We start from the raw sequence: 21,299 nt of genomic DNA, 5'->3' as shown, positions 1-21,299 counted from the left end.
GTTTGGTATACTCCTGGGGAAAAAAAGAACAAAAAGGTGTTGATCTATGGGCAAATTTTTACACAAAATTTTACACAAATTCAGGCAATTGACAAAAGAGTAGCTGTCAGAAATTTCCTACCTCTCTGTCTGCATCTGAGCCCAGCTGGGGCTCTGTAATGCTTCTGAATGACTCCCAAGCTGAGTGCATCACAGAAGCAATTCCATACTAACATGACAGCAAAGCTGTCAGTGGAGTCACCTGAGAGGATGTGACCTTCTTGTTTCACAGAGAAAGACATTTCCTCCCACACGCGGTTGCTGCTCTATTTCTGTAATTTGCAAAGAATTTAGAAGAAACCTCTGGTTTCTCAGTGGTACTTGGAAGATGTCCTCCTTGAATATGGGGTATGGCATTAGGGATTGATCATTTGCAGCAAGGGTTATTTTCAGACAGTTGGAGATAAAGATCTAACCACAAGCTTCACAGTGGGGAGCAGACTTGAAGATGATACACAGTCCCTTTGGGAGAATGTTCTTAATTTTAAATCTAACCACAGCAGAGCTTTTTGTATTTTTTTTTCTCAACGGTGAAGCAACATATGAATGAAGTTGTTTAGTGAGGAAAGACGTTATTTGAGCATCTGCTTGCATTATATCACGCAGTCAAGGAGCAGACAAGACTGTATACACAAGTGCTGCTCCAGCTACTTAATAGCAAAGCATGTTGTCTCAGTGTTGCATGACGTTCACTTTTAGAACAAGTTTGGTGGGGTCCCAACTTTTCCAACTCCATACAGTAGAAAGAACTATTTTAGCCCCAGCCATTTCTGGGAAGTTTCTGGAGTAGGTGTTGGAGTCATTGAGCATCTTGCTCACACTGAGAGCTTTATTAAGTTGCAGAGCTTGTTGATCTCTCTGAAGTCATTGTCCCCCCTGTCCCACCTCTCTCAGCCATGTCTTGAGGTGGGAGTCATCTGCTGCAGACCTCTCCATCTGAGCAAGTCTCCTAGGCTTCCCCCAGAGAAAGGAGGTCCTTTCTTTTAAACCTCCCATGCTGGCAGCTAGGACTTAGTCAAGGTAAATCAGTAGGGGAAGGGTACAAAGAAGAACAGAGTGGTCCGTTTGTTACCAGCACAAGGAAGAAATAGAGACCTTCCACCTCCAGGCTAGTAAAAAAGGTTGAAAACAAAGTCTGTGGTCCTGGGTTTCATGTATCTATCTTTGTCTGTGTCCCCTGAGTGTAGGGGTGGTCACTGCAGAGACAGAGGACTTGGACTGTGCTTCCCAATGGAGAGACATTAGATGAGCTGTCATGATGCAGAACACTTCATTTTTATTCTCAACCTCTGCTCTTACTTGGAAAATCACTGCTCCTCATGATGTCTCCCTTTATGAGCTGTTTTAATAAACAGTCCCAATATTATCGTCCTGATTATTCTGTACACAAGGCTCCATCATCTTTGCCATGAGTTTTCCGTTCTAGCTACACGGAGGTGAATTTAATGATATTTAATGGTGAGACAAATTAAACCATCATCATTGTTCAGATTAAATGGACAACATGGTATTGCATAAGTGATGCCTGCCCAATGCAAAGAATGTTAGAAAAAATGGAAGTTTCCCCCAGCTTTGGACTTGTATCTTGATTAACAAATGCTTTTCAACCGCATCTACTACTCATTATTATTTTTATTAACCTTGTATTTGCAAGAAGTTGCTTTCCTCAGTCCAGCCCTGCACTCCCCTTGTAGTGATGTTGCATGCTGTCACGTAGTTGCCTTGTTTTACCATAGAGTTGTCTGCATTTTAGTGACAAGTGAAGCAATGCATATACATCCACTGCAGGTCTCTTGGGCCTTCTGGTATGAAAAGCATTCATGAAATAAAAGTGAAAAGGAGTGACCTTCTTTTTTTTCTCAGTTGGGTGATGACTTTCAGAGCAAGGAAGGCCTCTTGTCTTTCACGCCCAAGCATGGCTCTGAAGCATTGGTATTAATAAACCTTCCTTTGTGTTTTTTCTTGAAGTAAATATGTCAAGAGATGTCAGAATCAGGCAATTTGGCAAGATAGACTAGTCATCTTTAGAGAGGGATTGTTTTCTATTATTATTTCCCCCACTGGGGAACAGCATCTTTGCGTCACCAGTAACAGCTGCATTTAACCAACATTTTGAAAGGAGATCGTGGGCTGACTCTGAGTAGGACAGCATCCGAGCAGATGTAACCAGAGGAACTTTTAAGAAACTACGCATTAGAAAGCATTAGGAAAAAAAAATACTGCTTGTCTGTGACTACATATATATATATATCTGCATTACTATCTCTAGAAATAGGCCTATATCTATAGATAGCTATATATATAGATACACACACCTAAATAAACACCCACGTCCATGCACACACACACGCATATATATATATATGTCCACGTATGTTTGTTTAGGTGTGTAGTTTTCTCATTTTAGCCACTGTGGGATTGACCAAAGAAGCAAACAGAGAGCCCCAGAGAATGTTTGTGTCTTTTGCTACCTTTTCCTGAACCATATAAATAGGATTATTTCACACAGAGCAGCACTAAACCGCTTTCTGAAATTAGCAAAGTATGCTAAAGCCATCAGAGCCAGGAGAATTAACAGCTCGTAACTGCCCAGTGAGCAATTGCTCTTGGGCTGTTTTCTAAGGGAAAATTAGCACTGCTGAAGGACGCTGGATTGACAGCCCTGAAAATTAATGTCCTCTCTTTAGCCAGGTAGGCTGCAGCTAGCTATTGAAATGTTTCCTAAAATACCTTCCGGATAGTTTTGATCTGCCGTGAACAACTATGTCTTGGACACAGTCTGTAGAAGACAACTGTTTAGCAAGGGGTAGGAGAAAGTTTTGTGGAAAGGTGTCTTAGCAGCACATCATGGGAAGATAAAACAATTTTCTTTGTGCCTTCAGACAGTGCTGAAAGCCACCACTACACCACAGTCTAAATATTCTCTCCTGTTCTGCTTTTAAGATAACCCTTCACCAGTGCAGCAGAGATGGTGGAAAATCTTGTTCTCCCACGCCTTCCCCAGCAGATGTGCATGGGCATCCCCCATCCTCATTGTACCTTGGATCTTCAGAAAGTCTCCCTGCCTCTGAACAGATAAACTGAGAGATCTGTGGCCTCCCACCCCAGCACCCTGACCAGGCAGCTCTGCTTTGTTTATTTTCCATATGGTGTTTAAAGAGAGACAGTAGGGCAAGGGAAGAAAGGGGAATGGATTGGCTGGTGTTCACTCTTTGAGGAAGGCAGTGTGGTTAAACACCAGCTGTTTATCTGTCTGTTGTGTGTTTCACATCACTGAACCACAAGCTCCTGAGTGTTGGGAGAGGGTATGCAGCACTGCTGCATAACCACTAGATGATAGACATGTAGATAGATATAGATATTTATTCTATATTTGTTCTGTTCTTAACTCTTCCCTAATCATCTGTTCCTGGGCATGTAGGAGACAGAGAGCAAGGCTAAAAGGACATTTGGTCTGGCTCAGATTGGCTGTTCTTCTTACAGCTTGCTTAGGTTCCCTTAAAAACAGCAGTGAGGGCGAGCTGTATTCTTGGAGTTCCTCAAACTTTGGATAGTAAGTTGTGCACATGGTAAGTCCTGATATGCCTCGGGCAATAATAGGCAGCTTTTTAGGCAACTTCTATCCAAAAACCATAATAGTGCTTTGATTATGAACCCCTTCCCTTCCACACAGCCAGCCAATAGCAGCACCTTCAACATGGTCATTTTTCTGGTCACCTTTTTAGACATTGGCAGGAGTAATGGCATATTTTGCTCAATAAGCAGAAATTTCCTTCATTCCCATCTCCCCAAAAACAACACGAATGCCAAACACATCTTTTTATAAAGCAGGTCAAACCCATCCTGTTTTCAAGGATCAGCTTAAGGGTAAATGTGACCTACATCTACTGAAATCATGGGGAAGGAGAATATGAGCCAGCAACTTGGGAGGTTAGCTCAGCTTGGAAACCACCAGCCTAGCAAGATGGACCATCCTAAGATCTAACCTCAGCCCACCAATCCTGTCTTCAGCTGCTACTGCTTGTTTATACCATGGTGGTTTTACTGCTTCTAGGGAAATCAGAGAGGCCTTGAGAATCCATCACATACCAAACACAATGGGAAAGGCACAGCATGTTGCAGGGCTGCTTTATCTAAAACCCATTGTTCAAACCAAAAATCTTCTATGCCTGGCCTTTGTTCCTGGAGCTCTCTGGGGTCCTTTTAAAAGCGAACAACTTTGTGTAGCCTCAAACTGATGGCATAAAGCATGTTTACATAGTGTATACTGAGTTACACAGATGAAATGCCATCAAAGTTTCATACATTTGCACCATGAAATATGGGCAGATGTTTTAAAGTACGTGTAGGATTAAAAAAAAATGCAGCACTCAGATGTGTTCTTCATTCTTGCAAGCAACCCTGTCATGCAGTCCTCACGTCATGCCTATAGGTGAGGCCTGCCTAGGGGGTTCCTGTAAATGCTGTAGCACCTTTTGGTGCTGCTGATAACAGTTTGCGCCTAAAGTCTGCTGGGAAAGTCTGATGGTTTATAACAGCAACATAATATTATTTCACATGAAAACATGAGAGTTCTCACAACACACAGGGTCAGGTGTAGTCCCCTTGTACCCCATATTTAACCATTGCTGGCCTACAGTAGATGCTTAAGGACAGTTTATGAAGGTTGTCAAGCAAAGAGTGTTCTTGTCCCTGCTTACAGGCTTCCAAGAACCTGCAACTGTGGGGCATTCTCAGCATGTGGTTGTAGCACAGCACTTGGAGAACTTTTTTCTATTAATGTAAACAGCAAATTTGGGGCACATTTTGTCTGTGGCCTCTTGGATGTCCTGTGGCTATGAATACTGTAGATAAATTGGGCAGGACATGAAAAAGCACTACCTTTTATAAATACAGCTATGGGGCACCCAAAGAACTCAAGTGGCTTCTGAGACATGGGTCTACTCCCACCCTTTTCCTTTTTCCTTTTTTTTTTTTTCATAGACTGTTCTGTAGAGCTGAACAACTCTGCTGACTGCAGTTAAGGGGTCCAATTTATTTGCCTACACTTAGACACCTGCCACCACTGGAGATGCATTATACTAGCTATAAGGCTGGCAGATATCTATGAGACCCATGTTCCTCTGGAACAGCATCTGGGGTCCACATGGTTATTTTCAGGCATCTTTCACAACACTTAGTACTTATGTGTAGGCAACTGAATCTGAAGATCTCTCCTTGTTGACTGCCATGTGGACGTAGACACTCAACACACAGAGACACACATTTACACATCTAAATTGGGGTGTCTTAGTCTAAGAGTTGACACCAGTCGTTATCCAGATTGTGAGGATCTGAAGCACCTGGCACCTCTATAGAGGAGGGAAACAGAACTCCGTAGCAAAAAGTTATGTTCAATACTCAATGTTTTCAATTGGGCTTTGGAAATCAGTGGCTGGTTTGTGCCTTTTGCAAATATCTCTTCTCCCTGCCACTAAGCTTTTTTTCGTCACATTTTTAATTGTAAAAAAAGACAAGAAAAGCCATGACTAGAGCTAGTGACAAAGGCTTTCTGGCATTGCTTATCATTCAAAGCAGTAAAATGCTTCCCCTGTTAATTTCAAACATGTCAGTAGCAACATCTGAATCAGCAGCTTTGAGAAACTTTGCAGATACTTGATCTGGAAAACCTTTACATATGCTTCTATCCTCATATACTGCTAATCCCACCCTTCAGCATAGCCTGCCAACCCCTCAAAAGACCACTGGATCCATTTCAGCTTCATGACCTAAACGTTGCAGTTTTGTTATTTTCTCACAAAGGGGGAAAGAAAAAGGATGAAAGGAGAAAGTTGGATACAGGGCACAGTGCAGTGATATTCACGATGGAGTTTACCACCAGCCATCTAGAAAAATGCGTGTCTCAGTCACCCACATCCCTCCCTGTGACATGGAAAGAAAACAGGACACATGAACACCAAAGCCCCGAAGGTTTCATCCATATGTTGAAACATAGGTTATATTTATGCCCCTTGTTAAATGAGATGTCCTAGGGTAGATGAGACAACTGCATGGGAATTGCAGATACAGCATGGGACCTACAGGAAACCCATTCCCTTCTGTAAAAGCAGCTTGAAGCCAGACAGGACACTTGGGTGTCTAAAATGACATAAGACACATGAAAGGACAATTGAATTGAGTCCTAAAAATCATAAGACCCCTTACCTGAGACTCAAATGGATGGGACTTGCTATATAAATTTAAACACTTCTATTTGAGCTAGTCACCCTGGACTCCTCTTGTGACAGCTCAGTCAATGCAGCTGATGGCTGAGGATACCATCCTGTGATTAAAACAGATGAAGTGCAGCCTAAAGCACCCTTTTCTTACTGCTGATGGGACCTCAGGTGGCCAGGTCTGATGGAGCTATCCACACCGTAGACATTTATTCTAGAGGACCACATCCACTATGACAAATACCATGTACCCGTACTTCGAGGGAGCAGAAATACTCTTCTCACAGACTGTCCTATAGCTGGCTGTAATGCAAGAGTAAAAGCACAGCCACTGTTTCACAAAGGACAGGGCCTTGAAACCCCACACTTGGTGCTCTGATGTAGCTCTGAGCTGTCCTGCAGCGGAAAGCAGTTTTCCTCTGGATTCAGATCAATGCAAATTATTTCCCCATTGGTGGAAGTGGACAAATAAGGAGTTAGGTTAAGCCCTGAGCACAGTATGAAAATGTAACAGCCAACTGCTCTGAGGGTCACACACACTTGGAAGACATCCAAACCACAAGGAGTGGGGAATGCAAGGACCCTTGTGGGAGGGGGGCACATCCAGCCCGTCGATGACCAATGGTGGCTAGGTTTTGTTTATTTTGTTTTTTTTCTGTGCACTCTCTGAGTTCACGCAGAAGCCATCTCCAACTCTGTTTTGGTTTCCTGTCCTCTGAAAGCCACCAGGCTGCCGTGAAGTTTCTACCCTGAGGTCAGGCTGGTGGAAAGCTGAGATGCAAAGGGGAGCAGAGAGGAAGTCTCCCACCAAACCAAGAGGGAGGGAGAAAGGGAGATCTTGTTACAGGTTCAGCACACAATACGTCTGAAATAGTACTTACTTTTTTGTGGTTTGGTCTATTGTCAGTCTCTGAGTTATGGTTGGAGTGAGGTCGGGAAGGCAGGATCAGGTGGGCTAGCTCTCTGCAGACAGATCATTTCACCTGGCTATACAAGATTGATGGTTGCAATTTGGTGGAGCTTTGCAATGTGTGACCAGAGAAGATGAGGGAAAGGAAGTGCCCTGAGGCTGTGCAGTGCCTGAGCACCACAGAGCATGACCTAGAGAGGATGCATGGTGAATGACTTGATGGGAAGTCATTTCACCAACCCCAAAACCAGCTCTGCCACATCAGGGGAGCCTCATCCTGCCCAGCACCCTCCAGGAGCAACCACGACTGGCTCAGTCATGTGAAGGGAAGGCCTTCAGAGCATTCTTCTGCAGGCCCTGTTGGCAGGGGAAGGGGACAAGTTGGTACTCCTTAGAGAGATGGCAGATGCAAGAGACACAGGAAAGCTGTAAAAGACAGGAAGAGAGGGAGGAATCAGATCCATCCCACACCTTCCCTACCATTATCTAATTGCAGCAGGGCTTGGGATGGAGTGGGCAGAGGGCAACATTCAAGGATGCCAGTTTTGAAACTGATGTTCCGTGATCTTGGTACTGTATTGTGAGTTTTACAGTATTTTGCTGATAATCCCAGCCCCTGGAGTCGTAGATATTGAGGTTTAGCTCTTCTGGTTTTCCTTTAGCTTTTTTTCAGCTTTTGTTTTTTTCAGTGCACATGTGTCAACAGTTGAAACAGTGAAGGATTACTGCAGGAGTCAAATTAAATGGCACTAGTTAAGGTATTACGCTTTTTAAACCATGGTGTGTCAAGGCTGGATTTTTGCAGGGTGGGTTGCCTCTTCCAGCAGGTCAGTGGATGATCAGCAATGATCAGTCTGTCTTCAGGGTGGATTTATAAGAGACATTAGGTAGAGTTCCTGCTGTAGCAGGTTGATCTAGTAAGTAGTGCATTGTCTTAGGACTACAGAGGTCCAGGTTGTGTCTATGGCTTGGCCATGCATGACCTTTGTGGTCTTCTGCGAATTATTTAAACTTCTGTCTATCTTAGCTACAAAAGAGTGTTCTCAGACCATGGAGGTGGTTGTTTCAGCTGGTGGATGTCATGATATTTTGTTACCTGGAGGACCTTTTCTCATTCAGCATTGTGGTTTCCACCAAGCTGGGACTTCCCTTCTGCTAGGAGATGAGTGAGACCTGGAACTGCCTTTAGAGCTTTTTTATTTCCTCATGGATAAATCCAGGTCTCATCATTCCTGAGGACAGGCTAGAAAGCACGAGCTGCCCTCCCAGGGGCTGCCCTGTGCAACCTTTTGGAGAACCTCAACCTTTTGCTCCTGGGGCTTTCCCCAAGGACCTGAACACCCCATCCAAAAGATCACCTTCCATGAAGGCTCCCCATTGTGACACTGGATAAGATTTGTGGCACCTATGTCTGCAAGCGAGCTCACTAGCGTGCATGCATGCATGCATGCATGTGTATGTCTTGGCAGTTCTGACTCAACAGCCTTTCAAAAAGAGGCCCTGTGGTTAATCAGAGGAATTAACCACAGCCTCCAAAAATGTTCTGCCAGCCAATCACCAGGCCCTTCCCAAGGCCATTGCCGCTACAACAGCGTCGTTGTCTGATAGGAACATGGATCTTTCTGGTTAAATTTCTGAATGGGGCTCAGGGATGCTTTTGTTCAGCTGAGCATAGTAACACCTCACAACTGCCAAATTACCAAGAATCCTGAACTTGGAGCAGGATTTTTATTTTTTTTAAATTTTCACCATGGAGGCAAATGTTTTCCAGTTCAAAGAGGATTCCAGCTTGGCAGTGGTAAAAGCGCACTAAACTTTGAAGGAAAGGACCTCTTTTTTTTCCCCTAAAGCTCTTGAATCTGCTCATATTGGCTTTTTAGTGCCTGTTGCCTCCACAGAGATATATATATATATAAAAATACACATACACACACGTTAGATTAATATTGGCAAGCGCACCACTCTACCAATGGAAACCGCAAAGAAACATTCACATATCTGGGGATTCTGATGTAATAGGGCTGAGGTTTTGCATTCCAGGACAACATTTCTAGCATCAAATCAAAATCAGAGCTGTCATTCAGAGCCCAGCGTTACTAATGTTATTGCAACCCAGCGGGTGGGGTGAGGGAAAGGCGGGAGGCAGGGGAGGAGGGAGTGAGGAGAAAGATGCTGAATTGGTTGGTTTCTTCGGGGTTTATTTCTAATTTCAGACGATGAAAGGCAGTACAAGCTAGGATGGTGGTAGGCATTTTAACCCTTTTCAGGCAGATATTCTGTAATCCCTGAATTAAACTGCATGGCCCAGCACAGGATGAGGAAAAACTTCTCAATATTTAATGGAAAGCTCAGGGTTTTTAAGCCCAACTCTGAAATATAGAGGGCCAAGAGAACTAAAACCCACTACAGGATTAATTAGTATGAGCTCTCCTATGACAGGAACTTTTCCAATGGGACTTTGGCAAGCTAAAGTTGTGTCTGGATTGGATAACCAGAGTCATAGGCTGCTTTTGATTTTAAAAAAGAAAAACAAATGCAGGTGATTTCTTCTTATATCCTGCAGCCAAAGTATATCCTCCCCCTGTTTACTGTGGTTGACACCACCAGCCTGGACATCAGTCATTCAACAACGGTATGGCACAGCCTTGTGGCTAAATTTTACAGTTCCAGCAAAAATCCCAGGTCAGTGGGCAGTTTTTTCAAGCAAAAGTTGCCAAGTGATCTCTGGATTTGGCTGAGAGTTTGTAAAGCGCTTTGGGTTCCTTTGGGATGAAAATGTTGCAAAACTCCCAGGCATGGGATTAACCCAACTTCATCACTAGTCCTTTGTAAAAATCCAGCTCCACCCAGTCATTAGGAAAGATGAATACCGCTTTCCAAGCTGCTCTTATGTCAAAAAGGTGACAAGAAGCGTGATTGATTGCCAAAGGCTTCCCAGACCCAGAGCTGTACAACCCCAGCAGGTATGATAGCCTGAATCTCTGTGCTGCTACCACGGTTGTGTTACGATGCAGTAGGACGCGTTCTAATGTGACGCTATTTTTTCCATCATTTCTACTGCAGGAGGTCTTTGATCGCCTCTATTTGATTTATACTGTTGGATACTCCATCTCTCTGGGATCCCTCACAGTTGCTGTCCTTATCCTGGGATACTTCAGGTAGGCGGCTCTGTTTCTACCTAAGCGAGTTGTCACTAGACTGGAAAAGCCTTGGGCTTTCCTAAAGAATAAAACTGGGGTTTCATGTGCTTCTTCAGCAAACCACAAGAGGTTACATCTGTGCTTTGGGCTGTGTTAGTGTCACTTAGGTCAAGCTTCTTGGGGGATGGTGGGTGGGCTGTCTGAACTTCTTCCGCTTGCCTGCAATAGAGTTTTCTAGACCCTCTTTGTAGCAAACAGGAAGAGAGGCATCTCCAGGAAGAGGTTTGTCTCCCTTGAAAGACTCTCTAGGTTTTTCTGTCCCTATTACTCCTTCATATGATTGGCTTAGATTTAGATGGCTGATTTTTAGATAGCTAAGATTTTATAAGGGAAATTCCACTCTAAATACAAATATTCATGAAGAATAGACCAGTTGAAGGGGACCCCAGACATATAAAAGCACTGAACTGCCTTCTCCAATCTCCCCGTGCTGCTGCCGTACCTAGGGATCCAAAAATACCCCTCACCCTCCTAACTCTGGTTGTCTGCACTTCCCACTACCTCTGCCAAGGGATGTAGACCCCTAAATACTATTTTGAACCTGCACCATCCATTCCTCAGACCTGGTTGTTGCATCTCCTTGCTGCCACAGAGACCATGGGATGGGAGGGGTGAAAGGTGTTGGTCACAGCTAGAAGTTTGGGAAACCATACCTGGTGAGCTGCAAATAGAGAAGGGTGCTGAGCCCCAATCCCCTGAGCTCCAGATTTGTTTCCCTTCAGTGGCTGGCAGACCAGGCCTCTCCTAGCAGACCACAGGACCCAGACAACAGCTATGGAGGGAAATTCTCCATGCAGCAAACAGTCATGTGTTGTCTGCAGATGGGCTCAGCAACTCCCACCGTGCAAGCTTGAGCTAAGCCCCAGACACATACCACTGGGAATAAAATGTGTGGCCTTTGACTCTAAAAGTGCTCAGCCCTCTCTGCAGTGAACAAAAGGAGGTCGGGGGATTTACTTGGATAGCAGAGCATCCCAGAGCCCGAATCTGTGACACACACATGTGCCAAAGGGGACTGCAGACCCCTCCTGGAGGCACTTCACATGATGTAGTCCCAGAACCCATCCCTGCCACCACCCTCCTGTCCTCCCAACCCTTTCCCTCCTGTTTCATTTCTCACTGGACACTGGCAATGTTGTTAAAATATTTAATGTCCATGTATGCAAGAGTACTCCTAGTTTCAGAAGGCAGGCTCTCTATTCATGTAGTCAGAGCACTTCCCTTAACAGCCCAGACTACATGGGTGACTGTGCTAGAGTGTCTTTGTCCCAAGGAGCAAAGTAGCAGCAGGGACCAAGACGGATTTTATTCCAGATAATACAGAATCCAGAGATTCACTGACTATAGTTCAAATGCAGGGAACAAAGCCCATCTTCATTTATACCTCAGCAGTTCCACTTGGTGTAATTTGTATTATAATAGCCCAGGAAAGAACTGTTATTGCTATCACGATCTCCTCCAAAGGAGGAAAAAACACAGCTTTTATTTTTTATTTCCATTATTGGAGCTGGGGATTTAAGAGGGTATAAATCCATTAACACGTTAATGCATGGCTAGCCAAGCAACAGAGCTGTCGAGGACAGAAGGGGACCACAACAGGTCAGTTAGCTCCTTCTTCTCCCCAAAGGCATGATTATCAATTCTAAAACACACCTTGTAGATATGGGTCTAACCCATTCCCTTCTTACTATCCAGCTTTTCCCCCAAAAGGATCTTAAAGCGCTTTACAATCAACACTTGTGGAGTCATTGCTGCCACTGCTGGGTTGGAGCCCAGAAACCGCTCAACATGACCAAGCAAGGGATAATGTCTGTAACAGCAAACAGAGAAAACAGCCCAGCGCACTGTAGTTGCTACTGAATTTGGATTGAGCAGAAAGATTAGCAGTTTACACGAACCTCTGCAAGGTTTTTAGTGGCCACAAGTTCTGTAGCCTTCGTAGTTCATTTCCTCTGCACAAAGTGCAGAAAAATATGAAGTTTTTAAATGCAGGGTTGTACTCTGAGAAGGGTAGGTTTGTTGGAGGGATTGATTTAACAGTGGAAGAGACACACACGGGATATGCACTTTAGTATCAGTGAGCACGGTGCATGCATCTTGCCTTCTGTCTGTACATCTTGGAAAATGACTGCATGTCTGCTGCACACTCATTGCACATGCGCTGAACACCGGGGACGTGCTCATCGTACACAGAGGGATGCACACGCCCTGCACAGCTGTTGTTGGCTCAGTGCACATTGGCTGTGCCCCCACTGCATTCATCTTGATGTTCACCAGATGTGCAGACACTGCACATGTGCCTCATGCTGAATGCACCTCTCCCTTCCTCCAGATGCATGAGCGCTGTGCGGTGTCCTGCATGTGCAAACTCATCACACATGCGCCGCACACGCACTGTACGCACACTGCACTCCAGATGTGCACGCACTGAGCACCGACTCCATATCACATACCCTCCTCCAGCTGCATGTGCACTGCACACACACCATCCTCCAGATGCAGACTCACTGCCCACTCTGTGCATCCTCACTGCCCACTCTGTGCATCCACACTGCCCGTGCCCAATACAGGCGAAATGCATCCCTATTTCTTTGGAAGATTTCCCAGTCAGAAATAAATTAGTATAGGCACACGTTGTCCTAGTGCAAAATCAGCAGCAGTGTGCTGCCACCAAACCCCTGGAGTGGGGGAGTTAATTCATTTACCAACCTCGTGGGTGAACCATGAGCATGTGGCACTAGCACTGCTTCCCCATGGCATAGCACTGATGAGTGGAGCTGGGGCTCTTCAGAAGCAGAGGTGATCCTGAGCATGTCCAACAGATGGGCTAAACTACTCCAATCCTTCTCTGTCTCTTCCAGACGTTTGCACTGCACTAGAAACTACATCCACATGCACCTATTTGTCTCCTTCATGCTGAGAGCTGTGAGCATCTTCGTGAAGGATGCAGTCTTGTACTCTGGGTCAGCTTTGGAGGAGATGGAACGGATCTCAGAGGAAGACTTGAAGTCCATTACTGAAGCACCTCCAGCAGATAAATCACAGTTTGTGAGTATCACTGGAACAGCTGGTTCTCCAGGTTTTGTGCCTACACCTCACCTCTTTCAAGGGGATTTGCCACCCTACTGAGGGCTCCCCCCCTTTCCTCACCCTCCACAGCCTCTCCCCATCCCTTCCCACTCCCTCTCAACCCACTGGCCCAGTGGGTCTTCCCAGTCCCAGAGCTAGGGAAGGAAGAGCTGTTCCCCATGGCAGTCAAAGGTGAAGTCAAGGTTGATGTTTTAGTTCCCATCTACAACTACTATTTTCAACATTCCCCTGGGGCCCCCTAAAGTGTATGGCTCTGGAAACTCTCCTGGCTATCCCAACACAAGGCACATCAGTCCTTGCATTTCACAGCATGTACTTATCCCACCACAACATGCAACTAGCTGATTTTCCACTTGGAGCTCCTCTCTGTACGACCCATCAAGGTATCGCTGTGCTGTAACAACGGTGCCATCAAACTGACAGCCCAGATGTAGCAAAGCCACTGTTCAGCGTGTCCTGGGAGGCTTCCAGATGTGACTCCAGAGCCAGAGCAGAGGTAGTTTGTGAGGAAGAAGTTCAGCAGCAATCTCATCCCACTGTAGTTTTTCAGCAAACCATAGCTTGTTGCTCCTGTTGTGATTTATAACTCCCATTCTGAAAAAAAGGACATTTTAGAAGGGATAATGGAGGGATTATGCACTGTTATAAGGAAGAGTAGTGTTCATCTGCAAAGAGCAGATGTCTACAAGGGAGACACCTTTGTTCAATCTAGTCAACTCAGGTTCAATTTATGCTCAGCTGAGTCAGTTGATCAACACAGCCAGTCAAGGGTATAACAAAGCACATCCTAAAATAAAAATTGAAGTGAGGTCAGTTGAACTTGTCTCCAAAAGTACATTTCTTTTCACTGTATAGAAAGGTCAGATGGCAGTATCTGCATTGTCCATGTGCTTGGGGGGAAAGCCCATCCTCATGTTTCAAAGTCGTCCCCACCTGCTGAAGCTGTCTGCTCTCCTTGTCATTGGTCTTATCACAGATTTCCCATGGTGGATCCTAGGTATGATAGCTTATCATCCATGAATTGCTGGATGCTGCAGAGACAGAGAAGGTAGCTTTTAATATCTAAGATCAAGAGTTACCTTCAATGCACACAAAAAATCTGAGCTAGCTCAAACATCCTAGTGGAGTGTCTCTCACAATGTGGCAATAAACTTTCTGCCTGTGTATTCATTCAGCTTCTCAAGTCTTTCACAGCTTGTGCTGCTACCAGAGACCTGGCCACCAACACCCCCACATAAAATCAGCATATATGGAGAGTCCCACTGTGCATCCAAGTACCCCCAAATGGAAATTTGTTATTGTGTATCCTTCCTATTTCAGAGATCCATTTCACTAATTTGGCAAGTCTCTGGTTGGAGCACTCAGCACGCTTCAAAACACACCCTTTTTGGAAAGAACAGAAAACGTTTTACTGCATTGTTTTCTGTTTCTCCTTGGGCTGGACTCATTATGAGAAATAATTAGGATAATTTATTACATTCTTTGAATATTAGCAATTTAATGGCATTTCCTATTCTTCTGAATTGAAAGGCAAACTAGTGATGAAGGCAACAATTAATGTATTTCTTTTGTTTCTAAGTGAAGTGAAAGCTTTGTGACTATTGCCTGATGCTCCCTGTGTGGGGGTAGATGGTGGTTTTTTGTAAATATAAAAATTATTATTAAACTTGGACAGGGATTTTTAATTGATCTTCCTTCTATTTTAACTCACGTTGTCTGTAGAAGAAAATGGGTGTAAATGTGTCCATATTTTATATATACACTTATACATGTAGATATGTATATAATATGTGCATATTCATTTTGATTGGAAAACGATTAGCATAAGAGCTGTGCCAGAATAAAAACTATTTTTATTCACAAGGTAGATGTTCATGACATTTTCTGCAAGTTGACTGTGTGCCTCTCAAAGGAAGGGGCAGCATGGAGATTTGCTGCTGCCATCAGCTGTGTTTGGTAGTCATAGACTTTCTGTGAAATCAAACCACCCAGAGTCCTAGCATTTCCACATTGACAAGAGATGGCTTTATGTGTCACTTTGTACCAATAAACCCCATGTGGCATCATTACTTTGCAACCTTTCTCTACTAGGGTTGAGAAATGTTGGAAGAATGGTGGCTTTGCCCCACTCTGCCAGAAGGGCAGGGGAGCGTTGAGACGCAGTCAGGGTTTTCCACTCAAGAAAGCAAAGGATTGCAGGTCAGTGTGGAGTGAGAGGTCAGTTTATGAGCCCTTTTAAGATCAGTATGTCCTGGAAGTCTCTACCAGGTCTCCCACGTTGCAGCTCAGGTCTGTTCAGAAAACACTTTGACATTGTGGGTGAAATCCTCCAGCTTCTTAGAGGACCAGTCACCAAAGCCTAGAACACATATCTAGGGTGTCTTCACACTCATTGAGAAAAGACAGGCAGCTGTGGAGGACCCTGTCTTGGCCATCCATGACAAGATGGGGTGACTCACCCTTAGCATGGTGCTTGTATTTCTCCATGAGCTGAGGACGGAGTCATATTTCCAAGTGACATGACTTGCACCAGGTCACCCAGACCAAGGTGACTTGGCCACAGCCCTTTGTGGACAAGAGACACAATGAAAAGATGAAACACAGCTGCCCTAGAAACCGTGTCAGTCCCTCATCACTGGGTTTGGGAGAGAGTTGGATCAGGTCAGCGTCTCTCCACACATGCCCTGTCCTCCTACACCTCCCAACTCACTTGCTATTAGAGCCACAATGTCAGACTGGGAGAAGCTTTCTTCTCAGTTGTTCATCTCTTCTATTCTTGAACTTATTTTTCCCCCCTTGTAAAACCTCTGCAACAGAATTTTCTGATTTGGTTTTTTCCTTTCTCCATCTTGATTTCCAGCCCATCTTGGTAAATTATGGCTTTATGTAGAACAAGAATTTCACACCATGTTCCTCACATAACCCTGTCTTTCTGTGATCATTGCAGGTGGGCTGTAAAGTAGCGGTTACCTTCTTCCTCTACTTCCTGGCAACCAATTACTACTGGATTCTGGTGGAAGGGCTCTATCTCCACAGCCTCATCTTCATGGCATTTTTCTCAGAGAAGAAATATCTTTGGGGATTCACATTATTTGGCTGGGGTAAGTCACAGCTGGTCCTTACAGCTGAGCTGTAAGAAGCCTGTTGGAGGTAGTCTTTGAAGAAGATAGTGTATATACGTAAATATAGGAGAGGGGACAGAGGCTGGGTGAGCATCAGAACACAATGACTCCGGCAAGGACAAGTTAGCTCTCTTGTGAAGCCTTTATCATTTCTAAATTGTGGTATTTGCATTGTGATACTTCCAGAAGCTCTGGAAGGATCAGCCCAGACTTGGAGAGTCAGCACATCTTGCCATCCTTCTGGGGCAGCAGACCTGGGCATGTGACAGCTGATTTTAGTGCACTTCGAGTTATCCCCATCTCTGCCAAGCGTCTCCTGCTGAGATGTTGGGCTGGAGGGACAGAAAGTTGCGTGCGGCTGTGAGCATCTGCTCCCAACGTCAGACCTAAGCTCTGATTTCCTACCTCAGATCTCAGTTGCTTTAAAAAGCTCCTGAGGTTTCATGAGTGTTGGAGCTCTAGTAGAAACCTGCAATTTGTGGGGAATATTTTTTTTTCCTTTTCTTTTAACTTGGGCATCTTTTCCTGGAGTAAGGAGAAAGGGGCGGGATGTGGGTGCAGGGAGGGTGCTCATTAGTGGAAGGCATTGTGGGCACACACATTTCAGGAGACAATGTGCTTTCTGTTCCCTTCTGGCATTAGCTTTGGCTTGCAAGGAGTTATGAGGTGCTGATAGGCTGAGGACAATCAAACAACTGCCCAGAGTTGTCTGAAGTGTGTGGACTGTAAGGGAGAGCAGGAAGCATAATAGACGATCTTCAAGGACATAACTAAGAATAATGGGGTGTAGGTCTACAGAGGAGCTTACAGCAGGAAAAACCTGTTCAGAGGTGTCTATGGTTACCTCTAAACTCTATGGCCCAGGGCCACTTCCCAGTTTTCAGGTCCAAAATGCACCTGGCCACATCCTGACTGCATTTTAGGACAAGATTAATGTGTGCACCACACCATCCCATTCCAGAACATGATTTCTTCTGGAAGAAAACCAGTGTCTCTAACAGTGGAGCTCTGAGCAAACCAATAAGTCTACGGAGGATTGCAGGTTTTTGTTGTGTGAGAGCAAGCAAGGGATTCAGTAACCCAGGGCAGTCCAGCCGGCAGGACTCTCTCCAGCCTTCCTTCTTCCCAAATGTGATGTGAAAGGTACCACAAGCTCCTTGATAACCGCAAGTTCAACCAGTGCATAGGTCAGAAACTGCTGATAAAGACAGGAGGTGTAAATACAAGTCCCAGAGTGGGCATCCATCTCTCGGGCAAAGTCTAGTCCCAGACAGCTGGTAGGTTTGAGGGGAGATAAATAAATAAAGAGAGATATTTTGGGGACAGGTCATTTCTTACCTCATGTGCTGTGAGACAGAGAGGACTTTAGATGTCACCTCCTTTTTAAAACAAATGAACAAAAAACAAATCAAAAAACCCACAAAACCCATCCTCTTCCAAACCTTCAAGCTAAGTAAAATTTGCTTCTCAGAAAACGGCATTAAATTGTACAGGGCAGACTTAAAGAAACAATTCCCCAGAGCAAATTTTGGAAGAGAGGGAAGCAGTTGAAAAATAATGCCATATGTTTAACAAGAAAAAACAACTTGATGCTGCTCGTAATGCAGCCAAAGGAAAACAGTCTAACAAGCATGGGTTCCTCTCATTAATTCTTCCAACCGCTGCCAGAGTATAATCATTTTATCAGAGCAACCACAAAGCTGAAGTCACACCTGTCACAACACCAATCATCTATGTGCTTCCAAAAGTTTGAGGCTGCTCAATTTAAATTCCTCTTGAATGAGAACATAGGATCCCTCCAGTTGCATTTGGTTTTGCTTTGTTTAGATTAGCATGATAATGTACACACACACCCCCTCAGAGATGTATTGTTTTGATAGCTTTTGGGCACTGGAAAGGGCAACCCAGTCCAAGACCCACTGGAGTCAGTGGAAAAACTCCAGTTGCCTGCAGTGGGTACTGGATCCTGCCCATACCAGAGCAATGAATGACAGGGAATCAGTGATAAATAATTATGACATTCCACATAGGTGCAGAAAGGACAAGTTCGTCCCAAAAGCTGGGATATTTTTTTTTACTTGAGTAACAACAAACAGCAATGCATTTATTCTGCCTGAAAATTTCCAAGGTGGGGGTGGGGAGCAAACATCACCCTACAATATCTTATTTCCAGACTACTGAAGAAACCAGGACATATAGTTACTCTTTGATGTCAGACCCAAAGATTTTTGTCGAGTCTTTTCAATCCACATGCTCACTGGCACAAGGGAGCACAGCTCCATGAAAGTCTGCAGCACCCTTCTTGCAAGGGAGACACTGATGACAGAAAGGAAATCATTCCTTGCCAGCACCCAACAAAAATAAATAATAATATTATGGGCAACAATAAATTCCCCGGCAGACTTCAAGTTCCCTGCAGCTGTTTTATGAAGGAAGTCTAAGAACCATGACCAATAGCTAGAAAACCCAAGTTGATTCCACTGGCATTTTTTGTTCACATCACATTAATTTCCAGCCCCCCCCCCCCCCCCCCCAACTGGGCTGCACTGGCTTTCAGCTACGGTGCAAATGAGGATTGCAGGGACACCTGGAAAAGACAAATAGATTGATGTGGTACTGTTAGAGGTGCTCAGGTCCAAATAGATGTGAGGGTGAACCTTGCATGTTTATCTAAGCAGAAGTCATCCTTGCCTGCAAGTATTTGTACCTAACAGGACAAGAGGCAGAAGAGGGTATTATTAGCCCCATTTAATATTAGGAAACTGTGGCACGGAAGGACTGAAAAAACACATGCATTGTTCCTCAGAGAGGTTTTCAAATAGCAGGGAACTGAGACCAGATTTCTCCAGACCTACACAAGGACTTTATTCAAAAACTTTCTTTTAGCAGTCGCTTTGCAACTGCCTCTCTTACTCACAGCTTTGACACATGCATGAAAGCCATTTTTCCAACTGCTATGAGACACATACACAAGAAAAGAGAGGAGAGCAGGGGGTTGTGGTAGCCACCAGACTTTGCCCAGCTTGAGGTTTGCACGTTTTCCAGCTGATGGGGAGATACCTGACTTTATAGCACCTGCATTGTACACACTGTGTGTATTGACTGGAAATGCACAGCGCATACAATGTGGATTCTGTAGAAGTCACTCACAGCATCGCTGCCCGGTGGGGTTCATCCTGCGTCACACCGGTCGTGCACATGGGGCTCATATGTGCAAGGGGGAGGACATGCATGCCTCCATCCACGCCTGCATCTGTCTGCGCCCATATCCACCCAGGAGATCACAGGCTTTTTGGAGACTCACTTTCCTCTCTCTGGTGGGTTGGAGAGATGCATTTAATCACATATGACTTTCCTGCTCACAGAGCTCCATCCTCTTGGGTGTCCTTGTGGATATCATTGGATGTCTAACTTTGAGGACCTCAGCCCTGATTTTCAGGTTGATGGTTCTCCCATCAGTGGGTGATGTGAGTGCTCAGCAGGAGGGATAGTCAATCTTGGGGCATCACAGACCAGGACTTTCAAGTGGAGACACCAAAAACTCAGTCATCACCCTCTGAAAGTAAAAAAGATGCTGGAGGCAAAGTTAAGCCTTCTGACTCTTCATGTTGAAAGACTAACTTACCAGAGTGGGAGGAAAAGACTGAACTCTAGAAATTACCTGACAGCCCAAGTGCTCCATGTTATGCTGACATAGAGAGAATCTAAAAATGGGGCACAGGAAAGAGAGGGAGAGGATTCATACCAGTTTTTGTAAATTTAAGAACAGTAACGATTGTTCACACTGAAAAAAAACGAACGATGTAAGAGACGCAGAAAGACAAATGTAGCAATAAAACTGGTGCCAGGAATTCACTGTGTGTGTTTTGCAGAAAATGTCAAGGATCCTTTTCCTAAGCTTGCCTGAACAGAGGCAGCAGAGCACAGAGCACAATAAATCCACACATAGCGATTTTTTAGGTATAATTATTTTCTCCTGTATATTTTATTGTTGCTAGGAACCCTGAACACAGCACAGGATTAATATGAATGGGAACAGTGTCTCTTCTGAAGTGCAGGACAGGCTAAAGAGGAACAAGTACGTGTCAAACACATCCAAATCTCTGAAACAACCCGTCTTTCAAACTTAGAGCTTCACAACAGTGGGTTAACATCCACTGTCTCACAGACAGGTAGCAGGCATGTCAGCCTCTCAACATGGCCAGTTTCCCAGTTGATATAAACTGGAATATCACCAATGATACCAGCAAAGTTATATGCATTTAAGCCTTTGATAGCTCAGCCAGCAGTCCGGAGCATGCACATATTTTTCATAGATAGATGATTAAGGAAATAGATGGTGCTTATTACAGTAAATCATCACTTTCCCCAAGCCCTCAGCTTCAACACACCTACAGGTTCCCAGTGCAATAGGTTAAGTATTTTCTTTCCAGCGTCAGCTATCGCAGGGGATTGTAAAGCAGGGTGCATTCCTTATAAATGTATCTTTGTAGGCAGCACTGCTGCGCTGGTCCTGAGTGAGGCTCTGTGTTTAATTATTTATGCTTTCTTATATTACCATGGCATTTAAAGGTTTCAACCAAGATAACGGCCCCGTTGTCCATGTGTGTATGAGACAGGCGTCCCTGCTCCACACCCCAGCTCAGGAAAGCGTCCGCGGTCAGGAAAGCCTTTAAGCACCCTAATGAGACTTAAGTGCATGCTGAAAGTTAAGCGTGTGCTT

The 21,299-nt window shown here is 44.6% G+C and overlaps 1 protein-coding gene across 2 annotated transcripts in view; it reads left to right on the top strand.

Moving 5' to 3' along the window:
- The window catches only part of PTH1R (parathyroid hormone 1 receptor), a 133,712-nt gene that overhangs the window by 90,122 nt on the left and 22,291 nt on the right, over positions 1-21,299 (top strand). For both annotated transcript variants that reach the window (XM_074845080.1, XM_074845070.1), the window contains 3 exons: positions 10,228-10,322; positions 13,226-13,412; positions 16,402-16,555. In XM_074845080.1, the coding sequence (XP_074701181.1) occupies positions 10,228-10,322; positions 13,226-13,412; positions 16,402-16,555 (436 nt within the window). The remainder of the gene's footprint in view (positions 1-10,227; positions 10,323-13,225; positions 13,413-16,401; positions 16,556-21,299) is intronic.

This window comes from Strix aluco, chromosome 1, assembly GCF_031877795.1.
Source record: "Strix aluco isolate bStrAlu1 chromosome 1, bStrAlu1.hap1, whole genome shotgun sequence".
In the NCBI taxonomy this organism is placed as follows: Eukaryota; Metazoa; Chordata; class Aves; order Strigiformes; family Strigidae; genus Strix; species Strix aluco.
Note: the sequence above shows the minus strand (reverse complement) of the source record. Positions and strands in the feature narration are given on the sequence as shown.